The 19366-nt window shown below is 43.4% G+C and overlaps 2 protein-coding genes across 5 annotated transcripts in view; both read right to left on the bottom strand.

Annotated features, from left to right (window-relative positions):
- The window catches only part of LOC119442256 (carbonyl reductase [NADPH] 1-like), a 45235-nt gene that overhangs the window by 14091 nt on the left and 11778 nt on the right, over nt 1–19366 (bottom strand). The window contains exons 1-4 of one of the 4 annotated variants that reach the window (XM_037707064.2): nt 7219–7361; nt 6404–6485; nt 2055–2233; nt 712–824 (exon numbers count right to left, since the gene is read on the bottom strand). In XM_037707064.2, coding sequence (XP_037562992.1) covers nt 712–824; nt 2055–2233; nt 6404–6485; nt 7219–7239 — 395 coding nt within the window. In that variant the 5' untranslated portion in view covers nt 7240–7361. Of the gene's footprint in view, nt 1–711; nt 825–2054; nt 2234–6403; nt 6486–7218; nt 7362–19366 lie in introns of those variants that run through there. The other 3 variants (XM_049662004.1, XM_049662003.1, XM_049662005.1) reach the window with 3 other exon arrangements.
- LOC125943239 (kinetochore-associated protein 1-like) lies at nt 12224–18481 on the bottom strand. The gene has a single exon (XM_049662000.1). The coding sequence runs from the start codon at nt 18442–18444 to the stop codon at nt 12373–12375; it is 6072 nt and encodes a 2023-aa protein (XP_049517957.1). The 5' UTR covers nt 18445–18481; the 3' UTR covers nt 12224–12372.

Below are 19366 nucleotides of genomic sequence, written 5' to 3'. Positions count from 1 at the left end.
ACCAGTGTAACAGTAACTATTGCAGCTCACCAGCCATTACATCAAGAATAGTTTGTATGCCAAAAAAGTATGCCGTGTAATAGCCACAGCAGTAGCTATGCAACATCTTTGCAACACCAAGTGTAAGGCCTCTCCCAGATAGTGTTTTTAAATTTCAAGTCCTACGAGTAGTGCTCAAAAGATACTGCAGGGCTTCATCCTCATGCACAACACAGAGGACAACATTAAAGACATAACAAAGGACATTGCAGCTTTAGCTGCAAGCAGCTGGCAGTGGTTGCAGTCATGATGTGTATTCATATCAATGATCAGAAAATTCTAAATTTTATCCTGGTATCATAAGATTCTGGGTGAAACCATGCTTTTAAAATTTTTCATGGTCACAGATAAGATAAAACAAAGTGTTAACAGTAGCAGAGCAAAGGGGGGTTTATGTTTAAAAGAAAAACCTCAATGATCACCTTCACTGAGCGACTATTTATCCCTGCAAGTAGCTCATTCATGCAATGATGGCAGATTGCTTTGCTGGTACAGATAATTTTGTTATGCTTCAAGCTCCAGGGGATGTCTCCAATGTAATGCTTCCAGCCTTTATGATGGCATAAAAGAAATGCACTCAACAGGTTCAGTGCCCTGGCTGCACAGACTGTGTTTAGTCTATGAACGTAGATTGTGTTCAAACGTTTTTGCAGTGGAAAAAGAAAAACAGACCTGGCATGTGGGCGCAGCAAAGGGAACAGCTCCTTGCAGACATTGAGTGTGCCAAAAAAGTTTGTCTTCACAGTGACTTCTGCTTGCTCTGCAAATGGTGCCGTGGAGTTGACCTGCAATTTAAGAAATGACCATGAAATGGCTAAGACAAGATGACCAATTCTGGAGTAGCCACTCCAGATTTCTTTATGAATATTCAAAAAGCAGATTCAAATAAACCTATTATCAAGTTAATGCCGCTGAACTGTATACCATAACTCCCTCTTCTCTCTGCCTCTGTGCAACAGCACCTAGTGGTGGCTTGTTGCTTGTACACTGCTATGTAGGTGTATCTATTTATATGATAACCCATAATTCTGTTTCACACCATAATTTACTCAACTTCAGATAAAACTTCATAGTGTGCAAAAATGACATGAAGAATATCCCGTGCCAAAATTACTATCTGATTGTGAGGCATGCAATAGTGGTGGAATCTGGATTAATTTTGACCACTTTGGATTCTTGAACATGCACGTAAATTTAAGAACACAAGCGCTCTTGCATTTTGTCCCCACTGAGTTGCGGCTACCGCGGCTACTGCAGCTGGGATCGAACCTGAGATCTCGATATCAGCAGTTCAACGCCATAGCTACAGGGCTACCGCGGCAGGTAGCCTACAGAAGTTGGAATTATTAAGGCAAAAGCCTTATATGTCTCATTGTTCAGTTGACCTTTAACGTCCTTGAGCGAAAACCGTGTCGTCGAAGTAAAGTCGTACACGATGACGACTCGGTGTAGTAATTCACTTACTACACCGACCCGGCATTGTGTCTTACTTATATACAAATGCTCACGCAACAATTTTGATGGTGCGCGGGTCACCGTCGCATCGTGTTATTTAAGATAGAGTTCATTCAGGCACTCCAACCCACGACCTTCAGTGGGAATTGAACCCTCAAGCTTATGTGGGAGTCGAACCCACCACCTTTGGCGTTAAAGCAAAGTTAATCAAGGCTTGGTTAATTAACATAGAGTTAATTAAAGCACTCGAACTCACTACCTTTGGTGGTAGTCAAATCCACGACCTTTGGTGTTAATTAGGGCGAGGATAATTAGGGCACAGTTAATTAAGGTAGCGTCAATTAAGGCACTTGAACCCGCAACCTTTGGTCGGAAAAAACAAGTAATAAGAAGTAATGCATTCGAATGAGAATGTCAAGTAATTTAATTAATGTCTCTTGAGCGCGCAGGCTCTCGCCTTCACCCTCTTGGTCGTATGCAAAAGTGACTGCCAATTTTTGAGAGCCGACCATAAATTTTTGTCTAATTTATAGAGAGAATAAAAAAATTGAAGTACTCGCCTTGAAGGCAATGCCAGCATTGTTCACAAGTACATCCAGGCCACCATAAGTGCTCTTGAGGAAGTCGCGAAGTCTTCGAATACTCTCAAGGTCATCAATGTCAAGCTGGTGGAACTTCGGGTGCAGCAGCTGCTTGTTGAGCTCTGCCACCGCTGCCTTTCCGCGCGTCTCGTCCCTGGCTGCATAGAAGAAATGCAATACGGCCCTCTTGCACACAGAAAATGGAAATGTGTCAAAGAGTCGTAAAATTCGCCTTTAAAGGGACACTAAAGGCAAATACTAAGTCAATGTGAACTGTTAAAATACCATTCCAGAAACCTCGCAGGGCTAGTTTCTTGCCAAGAAAAGACTTAGTTAAGAGAAAATCTCATCTGAAGGGTCTGCATCCCCTTCAGCAAAATTCAAATCGCCCAGTCCCAAGTGGGGGAGTGGTGACGTTGCATATGCCATCACCGCCCTTTACTGCCGTCGGTGAGTAAAACGGCGCCTGACAGACAGTGTTATGGTTTTTTGCGCAAAATGCAAACGCACTGCCGTGGCGAAACCAAGCCAAAACAGAGCGGTGGATTCGCTGCAGCATCTGCTCTTGGTCAAGTGGCGTGGACCGTTCGGCATCCCCCGAAATCACATGGACGTGGCTTTCTCTGCTAATTGCAGTTTGTTTGTTTTTAACGAGCCAGCAAAACCAGTGCAGCACTATGCGATAGCGAAACTACTGAAACGTGAATGCGCAGGTGGCGCCGGTGTCGAGCGAAAACTAAACCTTTTGACCGCCCACATTGTTGTCAAGAGCAAGGTCAATGACTCCTTTTTCTACAAATCGAATATAACTGGACAAGTAGCATTTTCTTTCATCTTGTTATGCAATGCAATTACCTTTTTATTACAGAAGGTTGAGTAATAGTGACAGAATTATAATGAGGAGTGCCTTCGTCATCGAGCTAATACCTGAATGTCATAGGGGAGTCGCAAATCATGTCCTGCATTTGCCTTAATTTCTCGATTATTAAATCTCTGTTCCCGATAATAATGACGCATTAGACATTCTCGAGCATTATTCCGTCACTTTAACATCACTTAATATTTGCCTTTGGTATCTCTTTAACTAAACCAACGCTATATTCCATTTCATACACAAGTAAGGGCACATACGTCTAACAGGTCAACTAAAGAATTATTTTAATCTAGAAGTTTTTCTCTGGTTATTGTATAGATGTTATTGAAACGCACAAACTTGAACTGCATTGCTTCTGTTTTGTTTCTACTGCGGAAATAAAAGATGCCCCTCTCTTTACCTTATGCTTGGCGAGCACTGACAACGTTGCAGGCCAGATACGAGAAGGAACACTCACGTCTGGCCACAAGAAGGCAACGAACAATCCAACGCACATGCACCAACTGGAGTGGCCCACACAAGTGAGCAATGCCTTCTCACAGCCTCCCATGAATCTACATGGCCAGCCCGCCACACACAAACAAGAATTCCTTCTTTTCTCTTTGAGCAGGGCTTTCCATTGGCGAAAATAATGAGGCCAGGGACCCCTATAGAGTTTTTCCAGCGTTGGTGACTCCTAGAGTCAGAGAGAACGATGTCAGTGGCAAAGACCAATCAGCAAGTGATGGTCTTTGCAGATTCGACTAGATACGGAAAAAAGTATCTGCCTCTCAAAAAAGGCTATTCGCGTTAGAGTAGTGTGTCAGATAAGAAAGATAATATAGTATGCATTAAGTAATTCAATGTAACAATAAGCCTTGCACCTCTTTGTCTCAAAATATGACATTATTAACAGAAGGTGTAGCAGATCTGGACCTATTTACCAGCGAATAAGTGGAGTAATACACCCCTGCGACAAGCGACCAAGGCGCACCATAGCACTTGCGACTAAAACATGGTACATCACATACTGGAAGTACAAAGACATGCAAATATAACAGGTGATTTGATGTAGCCATATATCCACAAGTTGCAGCTATAATATCTGATGCATTTATTCCACAGAAAGTGGCACAGATACAAAACTGCACTTCAAAAAGAACGGAGTACATTTAAAGCGCAAGCCTCTTCTTCACAATCCCATTTCCCCATCCCACCCCCTCTACCTCCTCATGCTATAATTAAGAGGATGCCACTGCATCCAGTTTCAAAATTTTTTAATAAAGACAGGTTTTCTCTTCCTCACTAAGTGGTCAATGGCTGTTAAACACTGCAGTAAGTGTCACTGAGATAATTCAAAATCAAATGAAATCAAGTTGAGGGTTTAACATTCCAAAGCAACGTTCGGGCTATGAAAGACACAATAGCAGGGGCTCCAAATTAATTTAAGACGCCTGGGGTTATTTAGCCATGCACCTAAATCAAGTACAGAGGCATTTTCCCATTCCACAACCATCAGAATGTGGCTGCAGCCAGGTAATCGAACCTGCGATCTCATGCTGAGCAGCAAGACGCCATAGCCATTAAGCCACCACAGCAATTATTGAGATATCTAATATTATACATTAAAATGTCTGTCTCCCCTCTGGACTTGGTCTACGAATTCATCACTATGTATACTTCATAACTCTGAAGTTTGCCATTGTCACATAGTAATTTTAGTGATAGGTTTTGACACTTCCAAGAAATGTCTACTTTAGATAATACTTTTACATTTTGAATAAGCAGCCACTACAAAAGACACTCCTTTTTGAGTCTGAGTACCTGAGAAAGGGCATCACTTCAACCGGCATGCAGGTACCCACATGTATGTGTGCACTGTTGGGACTCGGGTAGCGTTTAGGCCGGTGATCCTCCAGCCACAGGGATGAGTACGTCCGGGAGTAGGAGCGAAAGAAAAGGGTTTAGTTTACACTATTAACAGTGGCTCCAGATATGGTGGCCCACTCCGTGTAGGAGCACTTTGACTGTGTGACTCACTACATAGCTCAGCACACATGAGAACACGTCAGGACACACCCACTGAACCAAATGTGTTCGCTTATAAAGCAGTTGTCTTCCCTAGTTCCCTACACAAGGGAATTCAATGGCCTTGATGCGGCCAATCTGAGGGGTCGTATTGTCCACAGAACTCCGCCTCTGATATCCAACCTTCGAAGCAAGGACAAGGCAATCTGGGAACGGGGGGCTCACACTCCTACCACGAAAGTCGTCGACTTGGTTTTTTGCTCTCCGTGACAGTCATCTTGCCAGGGTCGAGAGAGTGACCTTAGCACTGGTCCCCGCTTCCACAAAAGGTGGCAATTGTGGTCGCTTCTAAGTGAGCTTCTTTGTCATCGCGTCGCAGCGGGTGTTGGGCCGCGTCGCCAGGTGGGGGTGGCATCAGGGGAAGCACCCAAATGATGCGCACTGCTGATTTGGGGCGCTTGTTTGCCCGTCGCTGTCGGTGTCGGGCACCGTCACTGTCTGGGCGACACTGATAAAAGGGGCTGCCTCGATGGAAACAACCAAAGAATGCATCCGGCCGATTCGGTACGCAACAGCACATGTGTGTACACATGCACATATATACCAGAAAAACAGAAGAGGGAAAAAACAGGGGTGCGGCAATATAGCCAATACAGAGGACGTTAAATGCAAGCATGCAGTATTACCAACTTCTTCCCTGGAAACTTTTGCTTGTGTAGACAGATTACAGGTGCATTATCACAGCTCCTGAAATGTTAAGTAAGCTACAGCAAAATGATCTCTAACTTTAAAACACAACAAGAATTACGATGTTATTAAGCGTACAAAACATTTTTTTTCCTTCATTAAGCCCCACATAAAACAAAATGCAAGAAAGAAACAAGAACTAAGAACACTTGAAAGAGCAAACAGAATATACACTATTGTGTTCCTTACTTTCACAATGGTGCATCTGTCATCAAAAAAATATGGATTATGAAAAGATGTGTCACCTCACAGTATGCTTTATGTATTATTGAGTCGATAGATGAAAAACACAGGCAGTTTATCAATGTACAATTCTATCTTTAGAGGCAAGTTGCATACAGGAGCTTTAGCAGACAGCTAAAAGTGACCACACTATCTTTTAAGCATCATTGTTAATCCTGTAGTTATTTCCAGCTCATCAGATTCACTAGCTGAATTGTCTCAAGTTTTATAGTACTTCTCAAGCAGAAGAGCGGAACTCCAAATTCTATAAATTTCCTATTTGCAGTTTGATGCAATATTTGGAGAAAAAATATCTGGCAATAAGATTGCCTCTTGTACTCAAAAAGTTGAAATGGAAAGAAAGTTATATGATTATTTTTATTTAAAATAAAAAGCAGGCTATATCGCACACACTCTTTTTAATTCCATAAATGAGAGCCTAAACTTGAAATCCACACGTACGCATGGAGCCACTCACCTGTCAGAAAAACATCTCCATCAAACTGTTGACACAGGAACTTGACTATGCTGAACCCAATGCCCTTGTTACCACCTGTAACCTACAAATACACAAAAGTGCAGTTATCAATTTTCCTAAATTTTCATAGTTATTTTCTTTGTTGTAATCTGAATGAGTAGTATTGCAATGCTACACGCACTACACCCCACAGGCAGCCAAGGTTGCATTATCAGTGGTCGTGGTGCATATCGCACGTAATGGCAGTTTGTGTGCTAGCCAGACACCTCTTCCCTATTTCCGAGCAAGTCCTTCAAAACTGGTAACAGTCACAAACTAAGACGTCTGTGGGCATTGCTGACACTTGTCCTCATTTGAAGTGAGCGTTTTGTTTGCTATATACGTTAATATTGTGTGCCGTTTCAAGAAGATTTACGTAGAACATGGGATGATTACTGTGCTGAGTCGTTCATGGTACCGGGTCCGTGCGTTTGCCGCTACTCGTGAGTATATATTGCCTCTTCAATAACCGAGCAGCAACGCTAGCATGTAGCACAGCACGCAGGGGCGAAGAGCAGTAAAATAACGTAACATATAAGTAACAATTAGGCATTAATAGGGTGACCTCTGTGGTCACAACGACGAATATGTCTAGAGTCAAGCAATGCGCCTGGACAAGCGCAGAAGCCCTGCATTCATAAAAGACTGCGCCACGTAGACTCTGCAGTGGCACGAGCAAGCACTGCCGGCGCTCGCGACGTTTTCGCCCATTTTCATCACAACCGTAAGCACGGCCTACAAAGCAACTGGTTGTTTCTGAGGAAGGGTAATCTTACCACTGCGACACGAGATGACATCGTGCGACGTTTTGAAATCCCGTTTAGCAACGGCAGAGGAGCGAAGTCACACCACACAACCGAGCGGCACGTATTTTGAAACGACCTCGACAGATACGCGCGAAGCGCTCGACAAAGGATGTAATGGGGTGCTGGCGACGCCTGGCCTGTCATTAAATAAATAATTAAAAAAAATTAATTTGGTCTGTTTGATTGCAGGAATGCGTAGAGCGTGTGTTTTTATTATTTTTCAATCATGCCTAGAGTACAGTGTACTGTACCTAGAGCGTAGGCGAGACGGCGTACTTTCGATCGCGATCGAGCCCAATCCGGATCGAAATTCTAGACTGCGATTAGTTCCCTTCCGCAGTCTCGATAGCGATCGAAAGTGCGCCGTGTCACACCCGTATTATGCCGGTGTCACGTATACACAGCCGCATTCGATCGCGATCGAGCCGCATCTGGATCGAATTTCCCTCAGCTAGTGCAAAGCAGCCGAGAAATACGATCCCGATCGGGCACGATCGCGACCGAAAGTGCGCCGCCGTATGACACGTACGTACCCGTATTAAATTAGCAAGCGTGTTAAATTAGCAATCCGTAGATACTGTAGATCGATAAAAAGAAAGTTAGTAGAAAGTGGTCATTCTCAGAGAGAGAATAAACATGGTTATTGTTTATTTTATGTAATGCAGATATGCAGTTATAAAAGAAGGACAACAAAGCGCAAATCACGTCACATCGCTAATTGTTGTTTCGAAATTATTCTAATACCATCAAAAAATTTTTGCTGTTTATATATTATTACAATTATTTTATTTCTGTCTCTGCCCGGTAAATCACTTTCCCAATTATCATAAACATTATACTTCACCCTCATTTACTTTTTCGTCTAGCTTTTTTTTTTTTTTTCTCCCCCTTCCCTTTAACCATAGAGAAAGAAAAAAAAAAACTTTTTTTTCTTTCTCTATGCTTTAACCGTTAACCGCCGGCTTCTTAGCCAATGCGCCATGGATGAGGATCAAGCAAGCAAGGATGCACCAAATATGGCCAATATCCCCCACTGTGGGTATGCGCCACGACAACTCAGGTCAACAACAACAGATATATGGGAAGTAATTCCAAGGATCGGGGCTGTCAAATGGGGCATGGTACTACGGCGATTTGGTTCCTGTGGAGCCTTGATTAATCCCATGCAAGACAGAATTTATACAGTCAGGTGGGACCAAATTAGAGCAGAAAATGTTTTACTTTAGTAGTTTCATTTAGACATGCATTATTCATACAAACAGCTGAAATGTAACGTACAAGGGCAGAAGGTTGGGCGAGTTGGTGATAGTTCATGACGGTGTTTGGCGCAACATATAAATGGTTTTAGGAAGACAAAAAGATCACAGGGGAGAACGAGCGCCCTTTCTCCTCTGTACTAAATTTTTTCACTAACACCATGCGCTGCACAATTAAAACACTGCCAGGTGAAATGTTTCAAATTGTCAAAAATGTTTAGGTGGTAGCCATTGGATAATAGAATAAAAGGAACCTATAATTCCCTCTATATAATGACATATCCTGTCTTATTCATGCAATGCACATGTGTGGATGCTGGAAAATAAAGCCAAATTCTTGAGACATGCAGCCACTTTACAGACAGATGTGTCATCACCATGATCACACTTGATTCTGGCTTTCCTTGCAATTTACTAGCATATGTTTAGTGAAAATAATATAGAATTATGGTAGTATCCTCATGTTGTCGGCTTGAGGATGCTGAAACATTTCAGTCTCCTTTGTTCATACTTCATGACTGAGCTCTTAGTTTTTATTTTTGTTGCAAGCAAGCATTATGCTTGTAATAATGTCATCCAATTCATAGGCCTGTTGTGGTGAGGTTTTGAATGTGGTGTGGCATAACCTGGTGACAGACAACAAAGTAGTAATACAAAATAGATATACAGACTGCAGCGAGTTAGTCATCAGAAAGTAGAAATGTCTTGTATGCTTTGTTTATATATTCAGGCTTCATTTCGACCCTTACTTGGGTGTCTGCAGAAACAGTATCTGCATTCACATGGAGTGGCTTATGTCTTGGATCATTGAAAAGGCACTCTTTTCTTGAATTATTGACGTGGAAAGTGGGAACAGACAGATACATCCTCAAATCTCTAAAACCTTTGTTGGTGCTGTTTACATTTCTGAAATTCAAAATTGCTGGGCACAAAGTTTATAAGTTAGCTCCTGAAGGCTGGTGAAGCCACATATCAAGAACTCCTAGAACACACAGTGCCTGCAAAACAGGTTGCTAAAATTATAAGCAAGAACAATCAACTGACGGGTGTGGACAGCCAGTCACAGCATGCAGTGAGGGGAATGGAGATAAAAACTTTAGTTGATGCTGTTAGTCTACAATTCGTAAGCACACGCATGGCAAAACAATAGAACAATTCTGCCAGTGTTCTTGCTTTAAGTAACCATTCTGAATAAAAACTCGTAAGGTACAGAGACTCACCGCTGTATTCAAGAATGGAACTTAAGTTGAAGCCCATGCTTGACTTTATTTAAATGATGCCTGTCGTGAACGTGCCGAGGAAATGCAATGAGCGTCCGGGCACGTTCACGCCAGGCGTCATTTAACTTAAGTCAAGCATGGGCTTCAACTTGAATTGCATTCTTGAATACGGGTCTCAGTTGCGTGATTTATAGATGCTCAGACAGAAATTTTGTATTTGCCCCGAAAGCATTTTTGTGACTGACTTCCTAACTGCAGCCATCGTTAACATATACCAGAGCTAGTTGAGTTGGTCAGTGTGCCAGCACTAGCCAATTTCCTGCATCCATAAGCTTGACCACTTTGTTGCATCATTGCTCAAGGGCCACAGTTCTGCCTTGCTGCACGAAGAGTGAATGGATACTCATCGCGTTTCATCGTAGCTTGATGCTGTGCATCGCAGCTTTTCATAACACAACTTACCATGTGCCATGGAATACATATTTGGCACAACAGCTCATATCTTTGTGACACACAGTGCACACGACAAAGCTTCTCAAGCACAAAATTCTGCCAAGATTCTCGCCGCAGAAAATCTCAGATGAGCATATACAGGGTGTTTCAGCGAACACTTTCAAAAATTTTTTAAGGTTGCCTGTGGCAGACAGCACGATTCTAGTTCATGAGCTGGTCTACTCGTAGAGGCGGACATCACTTGCACAAAAAATTGAAATCCATAACCAACTAATTAACAAATATGAATTAATTTTAAATCTAATTACCTTATAGCTGATATTGTAATTCACAAATTCTGGCCGTGGAGTTCGCAAGGTGGATCCACTTGGAACAAATTCTCAGGATGACACTAGTTTCGAGATATTAATTCCCGAACTTTGCGAAGAAATGCATTGGCATCTCAGTTACTTTTTAAAGAAACCTTCGTTTTATGCATTAAAGCAAAAAAGTAACTGGAACTCCAATGCATTTCTCCGCAAAGTTTGGGAATTAATATCTCAAAACTGGTGTCATCCTGAGAATTCGTTCCAAGAGGATCTGCTCCATGGCTAGAATTTGTAAATTGCAATATGGGCCATAAATAATTAGTTAAAAATGTAATTAGTAAATTTTTGTGAATTAGTCGATTATGCATTTCAAATTTTTGTGCAAGTAATGTCCACCTCTTCAATTAGACCAGCTCATGAACTAGAATTGTGCTATCTGCCACAGACAATGTGTAAAAATTTTTGAAAGTGTTCACTGAAACGTTCACTGAAAGTGTTCAATACTGCACTTTCATGCAATCATTAGCAGTGGCTCAGATTTTGTATTCCTTGAAATCGATAACACAGCATAATGGGCGTTGTTCCCAGTAGCGCACCCAGGATCTCTGCCAGGGGGGAGTGGGGGTGGGGGGGTTGACAGTTTGCCAATACCATCTAAACAGCACGAATTTCAATTTCTTCACGGGAAATTGTCAAAAAATGCGCTTTTTGTGAGTGTGCAGACGATTGCGCGTCTTACATCTTAGTTGCAGTACTCAAATACGCCAGGAAAGAAAAGGGGTTAAAAAAATGGGGGTTAAGTTGACCTCAGGGGGGGGTTACAACCCCCGAATCCCCCCCCCCCCCCCTTCGGTGCGCCACTGGTTGTTCCCAACATTATCGCAATGCCACCTGAGAAGTGCGACAGGCCTGTCAAGTGTTCCCATACAAAAGCAGTAGTATGCAATACTGTGTTCACCTATTCATGCTTTCATTGCATAAAGTCATGGACAGAATATTGTGTTGGCAAGTGCAAGCTTAATTTAAATCACTTTCATATATAGTATGTGCACTGCATTGCAAAAATATGGTGCAAAATATTCACTTAAACGCAAATTTTAACGCACAACCTCACACAAGTCACCGTTTTTAACAGAGCTCCAAGTCAGTGTTTCTCAGAACTGTATGCCAATGATTCAGATTCCTAGGCAGAGTTCAAAACAGGTTTGTGGTAACCATTCTAGAGGCACAGCATTGGCAAGCATCACCTTTTGTAAAGGCAAACTAGGCGATGAAGAAAAATTGCACCACTATTTGAACTTTTTTTGACATCTAATCACAGGCAACATGTGGAACCAGGCCTGGGAATCTTTAATTTTAATTGATGTTGACACCTTTGTTTCCAGGGTGTGACCTTGATGAATTTGGTGAAGCACTACAGTCAGGTTCGTTATATGAAACACAATATCCTACTGTTGCTTAAGTTACCTTCACAGAATGGTCCAGTTATGACGTTGCCATTTTGGCCTGAGAGTCTTGAATCCTGTGACCGCCATGGCTATCTGCCTTTTTTTGTTATTGATGCAGGTCATATAAATGTGTACATTGTGCCCGACAAACATCTTATCATTGTTAACTCTGTGAATTGTCATTCACACAGCTGTCGCTGTGAAACCCTCAGTAATGCCCCTAGCCCCAATGATACAATATATATGTAGTGTTTGGCATATATCTATTTGCTACTTGCATACACAATAAGCATGACATACAACTGCAAATATGGAAAAATCAAACTTCTGTTTAATACCATGTTGTCAATGGCAACAAAACTTCCACCAGAGTCACAGTTTTGTTGAGGTACAGTTCCATCACAGTTAAGTCATACCTTTGTTAGCAAAAAAAAAGCAATTAAAGCATCTCCCCAAAAACTCGATTTGTGTTTGGAAGTTTTAAAATGTTCACCTGATCTTTACAAGCTATCAGCAACTTCAGTAACCTTGAAGAAAACTGCTTTAGCAATTTTCTTGCACTATACTGAACACTTCCCGACTCTCTCAACAACATGTACACAAAGTAGAACAAGACGCCCTCTTGATCGCAGTAAACATCATCTTCGTGAAGCAAGGGTGGAAGACTTTGGACAGATGGGCAGCGAAGAAACAACTGCAGCAGTCCACTTGATGCACCAAACAGTGAGGCTGGTGCGCTCTGAAGTATATACTGCCACGCACAGATGAATGCTGGTTTGGACCACAACAGCGGATGGCCACCCAGCATGGGCAAAACACGGCAAATGACATCAGTTGCACCAGCACTAATGGCAGCTGACAGAAATGCTTCCCAAGTTGGCGCTGCCTGCACATGATACTCAATGCAGAGGTTGCCCACCAACTCTAGTGCCACAGTGTTGTGGTTATGTAACTGGAGGGCTGCACTGACAATTTCAGAGGCACCATCTGCATCAAGACCCGAAGACGGGAGTGGTATGCCAAGCTGTTGTAATCTGGCTTTGTAAGACAAAGCTCTCAATTCCTCCAGGTTGGATACACCGCTATTCTGCGGCATATTAAGAAGAGTGGGATCCGAGATTCCGAAACCAGCTAGCATGCACATCGTGGCGAGGACACGTGGTCTCAGCCCAACAAAGCCATCACTCACTGATGCGATGCAAGAAAGCACTTCCTTCATCTGCTCTGGAATATGCTGCATTAGATGAACAATGGTGATGAAACCTGCAAATCTTTTTGCACTGCCCACATGACTCGCCTGCAAATAAGGTTCCAAGGTACTTTCATCACCAGTATATTCAGAGGCCTGGAACCCTAGCCACCGTGTTACAGATTTCTCAAGGAGACTGGAAAAGTCTACCGAGACGACATCATCAGTCGCAGCAATCTGGTTTATGCAGCTGTAAAGTACTGATGTATCAGAAAAAACAAGGTGCCACCTTGTGTCCTCCAGCAATGCAGCTACAAGGTCTGTTGTTTTGCCACAGAGTGCCAAGTACGAAGAAGAGTTCAAACTGTGCTGCTTGAGTAGTTGTTCATTTCGTTGCTTTATGTACTTCCTCCTAAATTTCATCTTTGCATCACTCACTTTAGATTTCGCCTCACCAGATACAAAAAATGCATCAGGCAATGTAGCACACTCCTTAGCTACACTCGTGGCTGTTGGGCCTTTTGGCAAGTTCTCTAGAAGATTCATCAGGCATGCAACAGCCTTGTCCTTCTTGTTCATCTGCGCTATCAGTCTCTTGACACTTGAAAGAAATGCTACATCTAGTATGTTTCCCTTATGCTTTTGTGCACTCCATATACGAATGGCATTATCCACAGCAATGAACCGGATGTCATCCTTATTCAGCCTAAGTGTGTCTGCAACATTCAGCCATGCATCCGCAGTTTCAGGGTGCAACTCATTGGTGATGAAGTGCCACAATGATGACTTAAGCAAATGGCGAAATGGTAGTCTTGATTGCATGAGAGACGAAATCTCAGCCACCGGATATTCTTCACACCACAAGTCCATTTCCTGTTCTGAAGGAGGGCTGTACCTTTCATAGGACTCAAGGAAGTGCAGTATTTCAATTTCCCTCTGAACATCGCTGCCTGGTCCTTCTTCAATGGCTCTTATGTAGTCATAGCCAAATCGCAAAACTTCATAGTGGTATGGGTTTACCTTGGCTAGAGTCTTCATGAGAACCTTTTGCACCGACACTTTGGGCATTTGTTCAAGCACATGAGAAGCCTCTGCTAGTATTTGTGGCAGGCTCCAGCCCTCAGTACAAGGGTCTTCTGCTTGAGTACACAGGAGGAACTCAAGCCTTCGAGAAAGGGATACCTCTATGTTTATGTTAAAGGAAGTGCAGTAACTCATGAGGCCATCAACATCAATCAACAGAGACTTTTCCATTTGCTCAAGAACAGACATTAAGATGGCAGGGTTTTGGTTTGTCATTGCATCTGCAAAAGAAATGTCAGCTTTAGCCAACTTCTGGCACCAGTAGGCACCTTTCACGAGAGCTCGAAATGCAGATTTCTGGGCTGAGTCACTGCATACTTCAAAACCGACAGTAGCAACAGTTTTAAGCAATCTGAAGTTGCTGTTGCACTGACCAAGAAGCTTCTTCAACGTTGCAAGTGCCTTTCGAGGTTGCAGGTTGCACAGCAAGCCCTTCAAGAAAGGCATGTCGGCATGTTTTCTAGCTGAAGCCCTGGTCACGATTGAAATTGTATTTTTGCTGATATGGTGTTCAGCAACTTCTTGAAGTGCTTTGTGCACTGAATGTTGCTGTGGGATATCAAGAAACATCTGGAAAACTGTAGCAACCACAGACAGGCAAAGCTCATCTTGAGACCTCTGGCTAAGATACTGGCAGGTTGCTTGCAAATGGAGCTTCACTTCTTCAAGAAGTTCTGCGTGCTGCTTGTCTAGGAAGTTCCACACAGATTTTCCAAGAGCAGCTAAGTGCATCAGCATTTGCTTCTTGTCCAGTGCATACCCGTGCCTACTGTGCAAAAAATTCTGTTCCTTGGTCGAGCATACACATGCAGAAACAGTTGAAGAATGATCAACACCGCTGAGCGGAACTGAGGCTTGCACTAAAATGTCTGCCCAAAGAGCGACATTTGTGCACTTCTTGACATTGTTAACTCCGGATGCCAGTCCTACACGGGAAGCGATCTTGTGCACGTTAGTAGCTATGTGCGACACATCTTCACACTGACAAAATATCAGGGGCAAGATAACAAGTATAGTTTCTCGGATGTTGTGAAGTTCCAGCAGGCAAGTGCACAGTGAGTCCACCATGTCATCTCGTTTAAGCTCAAGCACCAAAGTGAGCATGACCTCTATGGCAGACTGCGAATCAAGTTTCAAGACTCCAGCAAGGTAAAGCGCCTTTCTACAGATATTCTTACATGTGTCTTGCCCTTGTGCGGGTTCACTCAACAAGACTTTCTGGAAGCCTTGCTTCAAGACTTCATGCTTGTCACTTTCACAACAGAGCTCAGCGGCAGAAACAGTGATGCCAAAGTCCCTTCTCAGCACCATTCCCTGGCGCACCTGACGGTGCAGTGTATCATAATCGAAGGCACTAGCACTTGAAGTCTGCTGCAAGACACTCAGTAAGTATTGCCAGCATTCCATAAGGCCAGCAGTTTTCACCTTCGAGTATATATTGTGACGTTTCAAGAGGAGCTCTGCAAATGCTGACAGTCTGGGAGCAACTTCAAGGAATAGCTCCTGTGGGACACTCTGCAAGACCTCAGCAAATCTATCAATGTCAGCTTTTACATAAGCCATTTGCAGGTAAAGCAAAAAGACATCAATTTCCGACATGTCACCTAAGTTCTTGGCGACAGTGAGAGCATCCTGCAACGCTTCTTGCTTTTCAGAAAGCAAAATGCATCTTACCAGCGTACTAGTATTGCTGAGTGTCATTGATCGGAACAAGTTGACATCATAGCTCAACAGAATTGTTTTAGCCTGCATTCGCTTCCTCTCGTAGTCAATCTCTCTGGCAGCTGAGCCTCTCAGCAAGGAACCATGATCTGCAAGCCCTTCAATACTTTCACTCCATGGCACATGTGCATGGCTGAGGATCTTCTTCACAGCCACAAGCCAACAATGAGGGTGGTCAATAAGTGCTGCTAAGGCAACCATCTTGTCTTCCAGAAGCTCATCATGCATCAAACTGGCACCTTTGTAGCAAAGCACTTGGTCAACATAGGACTGCAGCACATTTGAAATGTCCAACCCACTGGTTTCAACAAATTGTATCAGAAATCCTTGCACGAGTGATGTAACTTGCTGCTTTGTAATGGCTTCATCGAGGATTGCAAATGCCACCTCCTGCTTGTCAGTGTTTTGCAGCTCTTGCAGGGTGAGACAACACTTGTATTTGCTCCACAGAACTTCAAGGTTCTGGAGATCCAAGGAGAGACGGTACAGCTTGCTCAATGCACTTGTCTTGTCCCTTATTCTTTTTGGCGCACCATGCACGACCAGCCAAGTTTTCAATGGCAAACAGTCTGCCATTGCGCTGGTCATTTGAAAATGATCCAAGACAACCTTTACAAGTCCCAAGGCTCCAGAGGGCCAGAGCGACTTATTGCTGACTTCCATCCGCAGAACTCTATCTACAATCCACTGGCAGATGCATTCAAGGCTCTCAGGCAATGACTCAAACATTAGAGGCAGAAAGCTGCCTTTAAGCCACTGTAAAAGGGAGGAGAGCTCCGCGGTCATTGGAATGGCATCTAAAAGATTCTCTACAACATCACAGCTCAAGCCTCCCAAGAACTCATCCTGATGGCGCTCCCAAATGAAAAATCCTGCAGGCATGTGATCATCTCTGAAAAGGACACAAATTTCCTGGATGAGGTCAGCTTGTGAAAATGCAAACCAGTCACTTTTAAAGTCACTGTCACACAGAAATCTGAATGTGGTAGCTCTGTTCAGTAGCAACATAATCTGAGCAGATAAACTATCACGCTCCTCAATGTCACAATCTTCTGCAGACGATACATGTCCTTGCAAGAAGAGTAACAGCTTAGATGCAACAGTAGGTGAGGCAACAGGTGTCTCAATGCAGCACCTAGCTGCTTGTAGGGCATCCGGAAGCATCTTCACCAAGTTGAAAACTTCATGTACCAGTTTAAGTTCATCCTCTTCATCCATCGATGCATCTGTCAGCGTGGTACTCAGATTCTTGAGGATGTACAGAAGGTGGTGCCAGTGTACTTCTTCAACAGAGAGGTTCAACAGCTTTGCAAATTCTTCAGCCTCTGCAAACTTGTTTTTGTTGATCAATTTCATCAAATGATTTTCTGGGAGTGCCTCGCTGATCGTCCGAACTCTAAGCTCAGTTAAAGTTTCTTCATTATCACTAAAGCCTTCAACTATCCAGAAATTTTCTAAAGAGTCACAAAATGCCATCATGTGGCAGGTCTCGTTAACTTCCAATGCATACAGCATGGAAAAGTCAGGGAAGCTGTAGATCTCTAGTCTTCTGGTTGAAGTTTCAGAAATAGCTGTGAGCACCGCTATTCTGCATTCTAGCTCAGGTCCACGCTCGGTTTTGGAGGCGGCTTCTTCGCAGAAAACAAAGTCCGCAACAGTCTTTTCTGACCAAATTTCTTTGATAAGGAATGTCTTCAAGCAGATGGTGACGAGACGGCTGCCTTCAGTGAGAGTAAGCAGAGTGCAGAGGCTGTCTACTACAACCATTTTACGAACCTGTTCGCCAGCAATGTCATTAAGGATGCGATAAGCCGAACTGTTGGCGTCCATGGGAATGCAGCAAACAGCTCCTTGTCCACCAGTGACCAACAAATCGTCATCCAACACACAGGCGCTAGCCATTGACACCAAAGAAAGCATAAAATCATTTCGTCCCGGGTGTTGGTTAACGTCGACAATACGGATATGGAGCGGCGACAAGTCTGGCTGGTCCGCTGATGCGAGCTGCGCGATCACGGCGTTGCTGATTGTGGCTGTTATGACATGGTGTCCCGTTAGCACGCACACGGTGTAGCTGTCACCGTTCTTCTTCACGTCCACGGAACGAAATAGCGCAGCGGTATCGTCATTTTCCGTGCTAGGAACTGGTAGCTTGACGATGGACTGTGCAGACTCGACGGTGAATATGTGGAGGTTGGCACTTCTTTCCGCAACAATGAGAAGTCCATCCAGCACGTCGCTGCACAAAGCGACGGCATCGACGGCAGCGTCGAAACGCGTAGAGAAGAGGAAGCTACCATGCTTGAATACGTTGACAACATCGTCAATCGCAACCGCAAGATGCTTCTGCGAAACAACGCCCTTGACAGCTGGGTTCACTGCGACGCCTGGCGAGTCCGCACAAATTGTAAACTGCGTACGGACCTCGTATAGTTGAGATCCAGCTTTCTCCTCATTGCGTTGACCAAAGACTGTGGTTTCACCGTCAAAATTAGCGCATATGGTAGCCCACATCATTCTAAACTTTCATCGTACCGGCATAGAGTGTAGCCAGTGTAGCCATAGAATAGAACGTTCGTTGCGTTTGTCCCTTCAACATTTTGGCGCGACAGCGAAATGATACTGATGACAATGGAGATGTGTTAAAAAGAAATTTCACACTTATCGCTGCTCTATTTCTGTTAAAGTTGTGCAGAAAAATTACATTCAGTTTGTTTATTTCTTTTTTTTTTAAAGACGCATAGTTGCTTACGTCTGCGCCACTAGCAGTGAGCGTTGTTCATTGAAACACGGCGGCTATGACGTTTCTTGATCGCTTTCGGCGTCTGCAGTACGACAAAGCACAACCTTCGAGATTAGTTTTTATTGATTGCTGAGGTTGCCATGCATGCAACGTGCATATTTCGCTTAATCTGTTATTGCTCAAGCTTAGCAGAAATGCCGCTTTTTATGGTCCAGATCGTTTAGTATAATTATTTGAACTGTTACTTCTCTGGTTTGTCAAGATCAAATTTTGAATTTGCCACCTTCAGCACTAACGTTGGTAGAGTCACTCTAACGTCAGGCCCCGGAAACTCTCGAGTTCACCAAATGGCCATAGAGGGCGAAAAATCAACCGCGGCGCGTTCCAGCATAAGCGCGCAAGTGGAGCTACTGTAATTTGGTCGCATACTTTAGTTTGTGTTTTTTCTGCTAGGGGCGCTCAACAGGGCTCAGTATTTCATCTATTAACGTACATATAATAACCGACAAACACAGTTACGGTGTCATTTGTTTACAAAATAAGTAGTGTATTGTTTTTATTTGACTTCTGTTATTAAATTCCTTGCTTTGTTACTTGAATAAAGGTTTTGAGGCCTCACTCACGTGTGATCAGCAGCAGCCCACTGGTATCGATTGCAGTTCGTGCCGTTTATCGATTCAAATTGTACGGCGGTTT

This window comes from Dermacentor silvarum, chromosome 2, assembly GCF_013339745.2.
Source record: "Dermacentor silvarum isolate Dsil-2018 chromosome 2, BIME_Dsil_1.4, whole genome shotgun sequence".
NCBI lineage: Eukaryota > Metazoa > Arthropoda > Arachnida > Ixodida > Ixodidae > Dermacentor > Dermacentor silvarum.
This window is presented reverse-complemented; position numbering and strand designations above follow the sequence as displayed.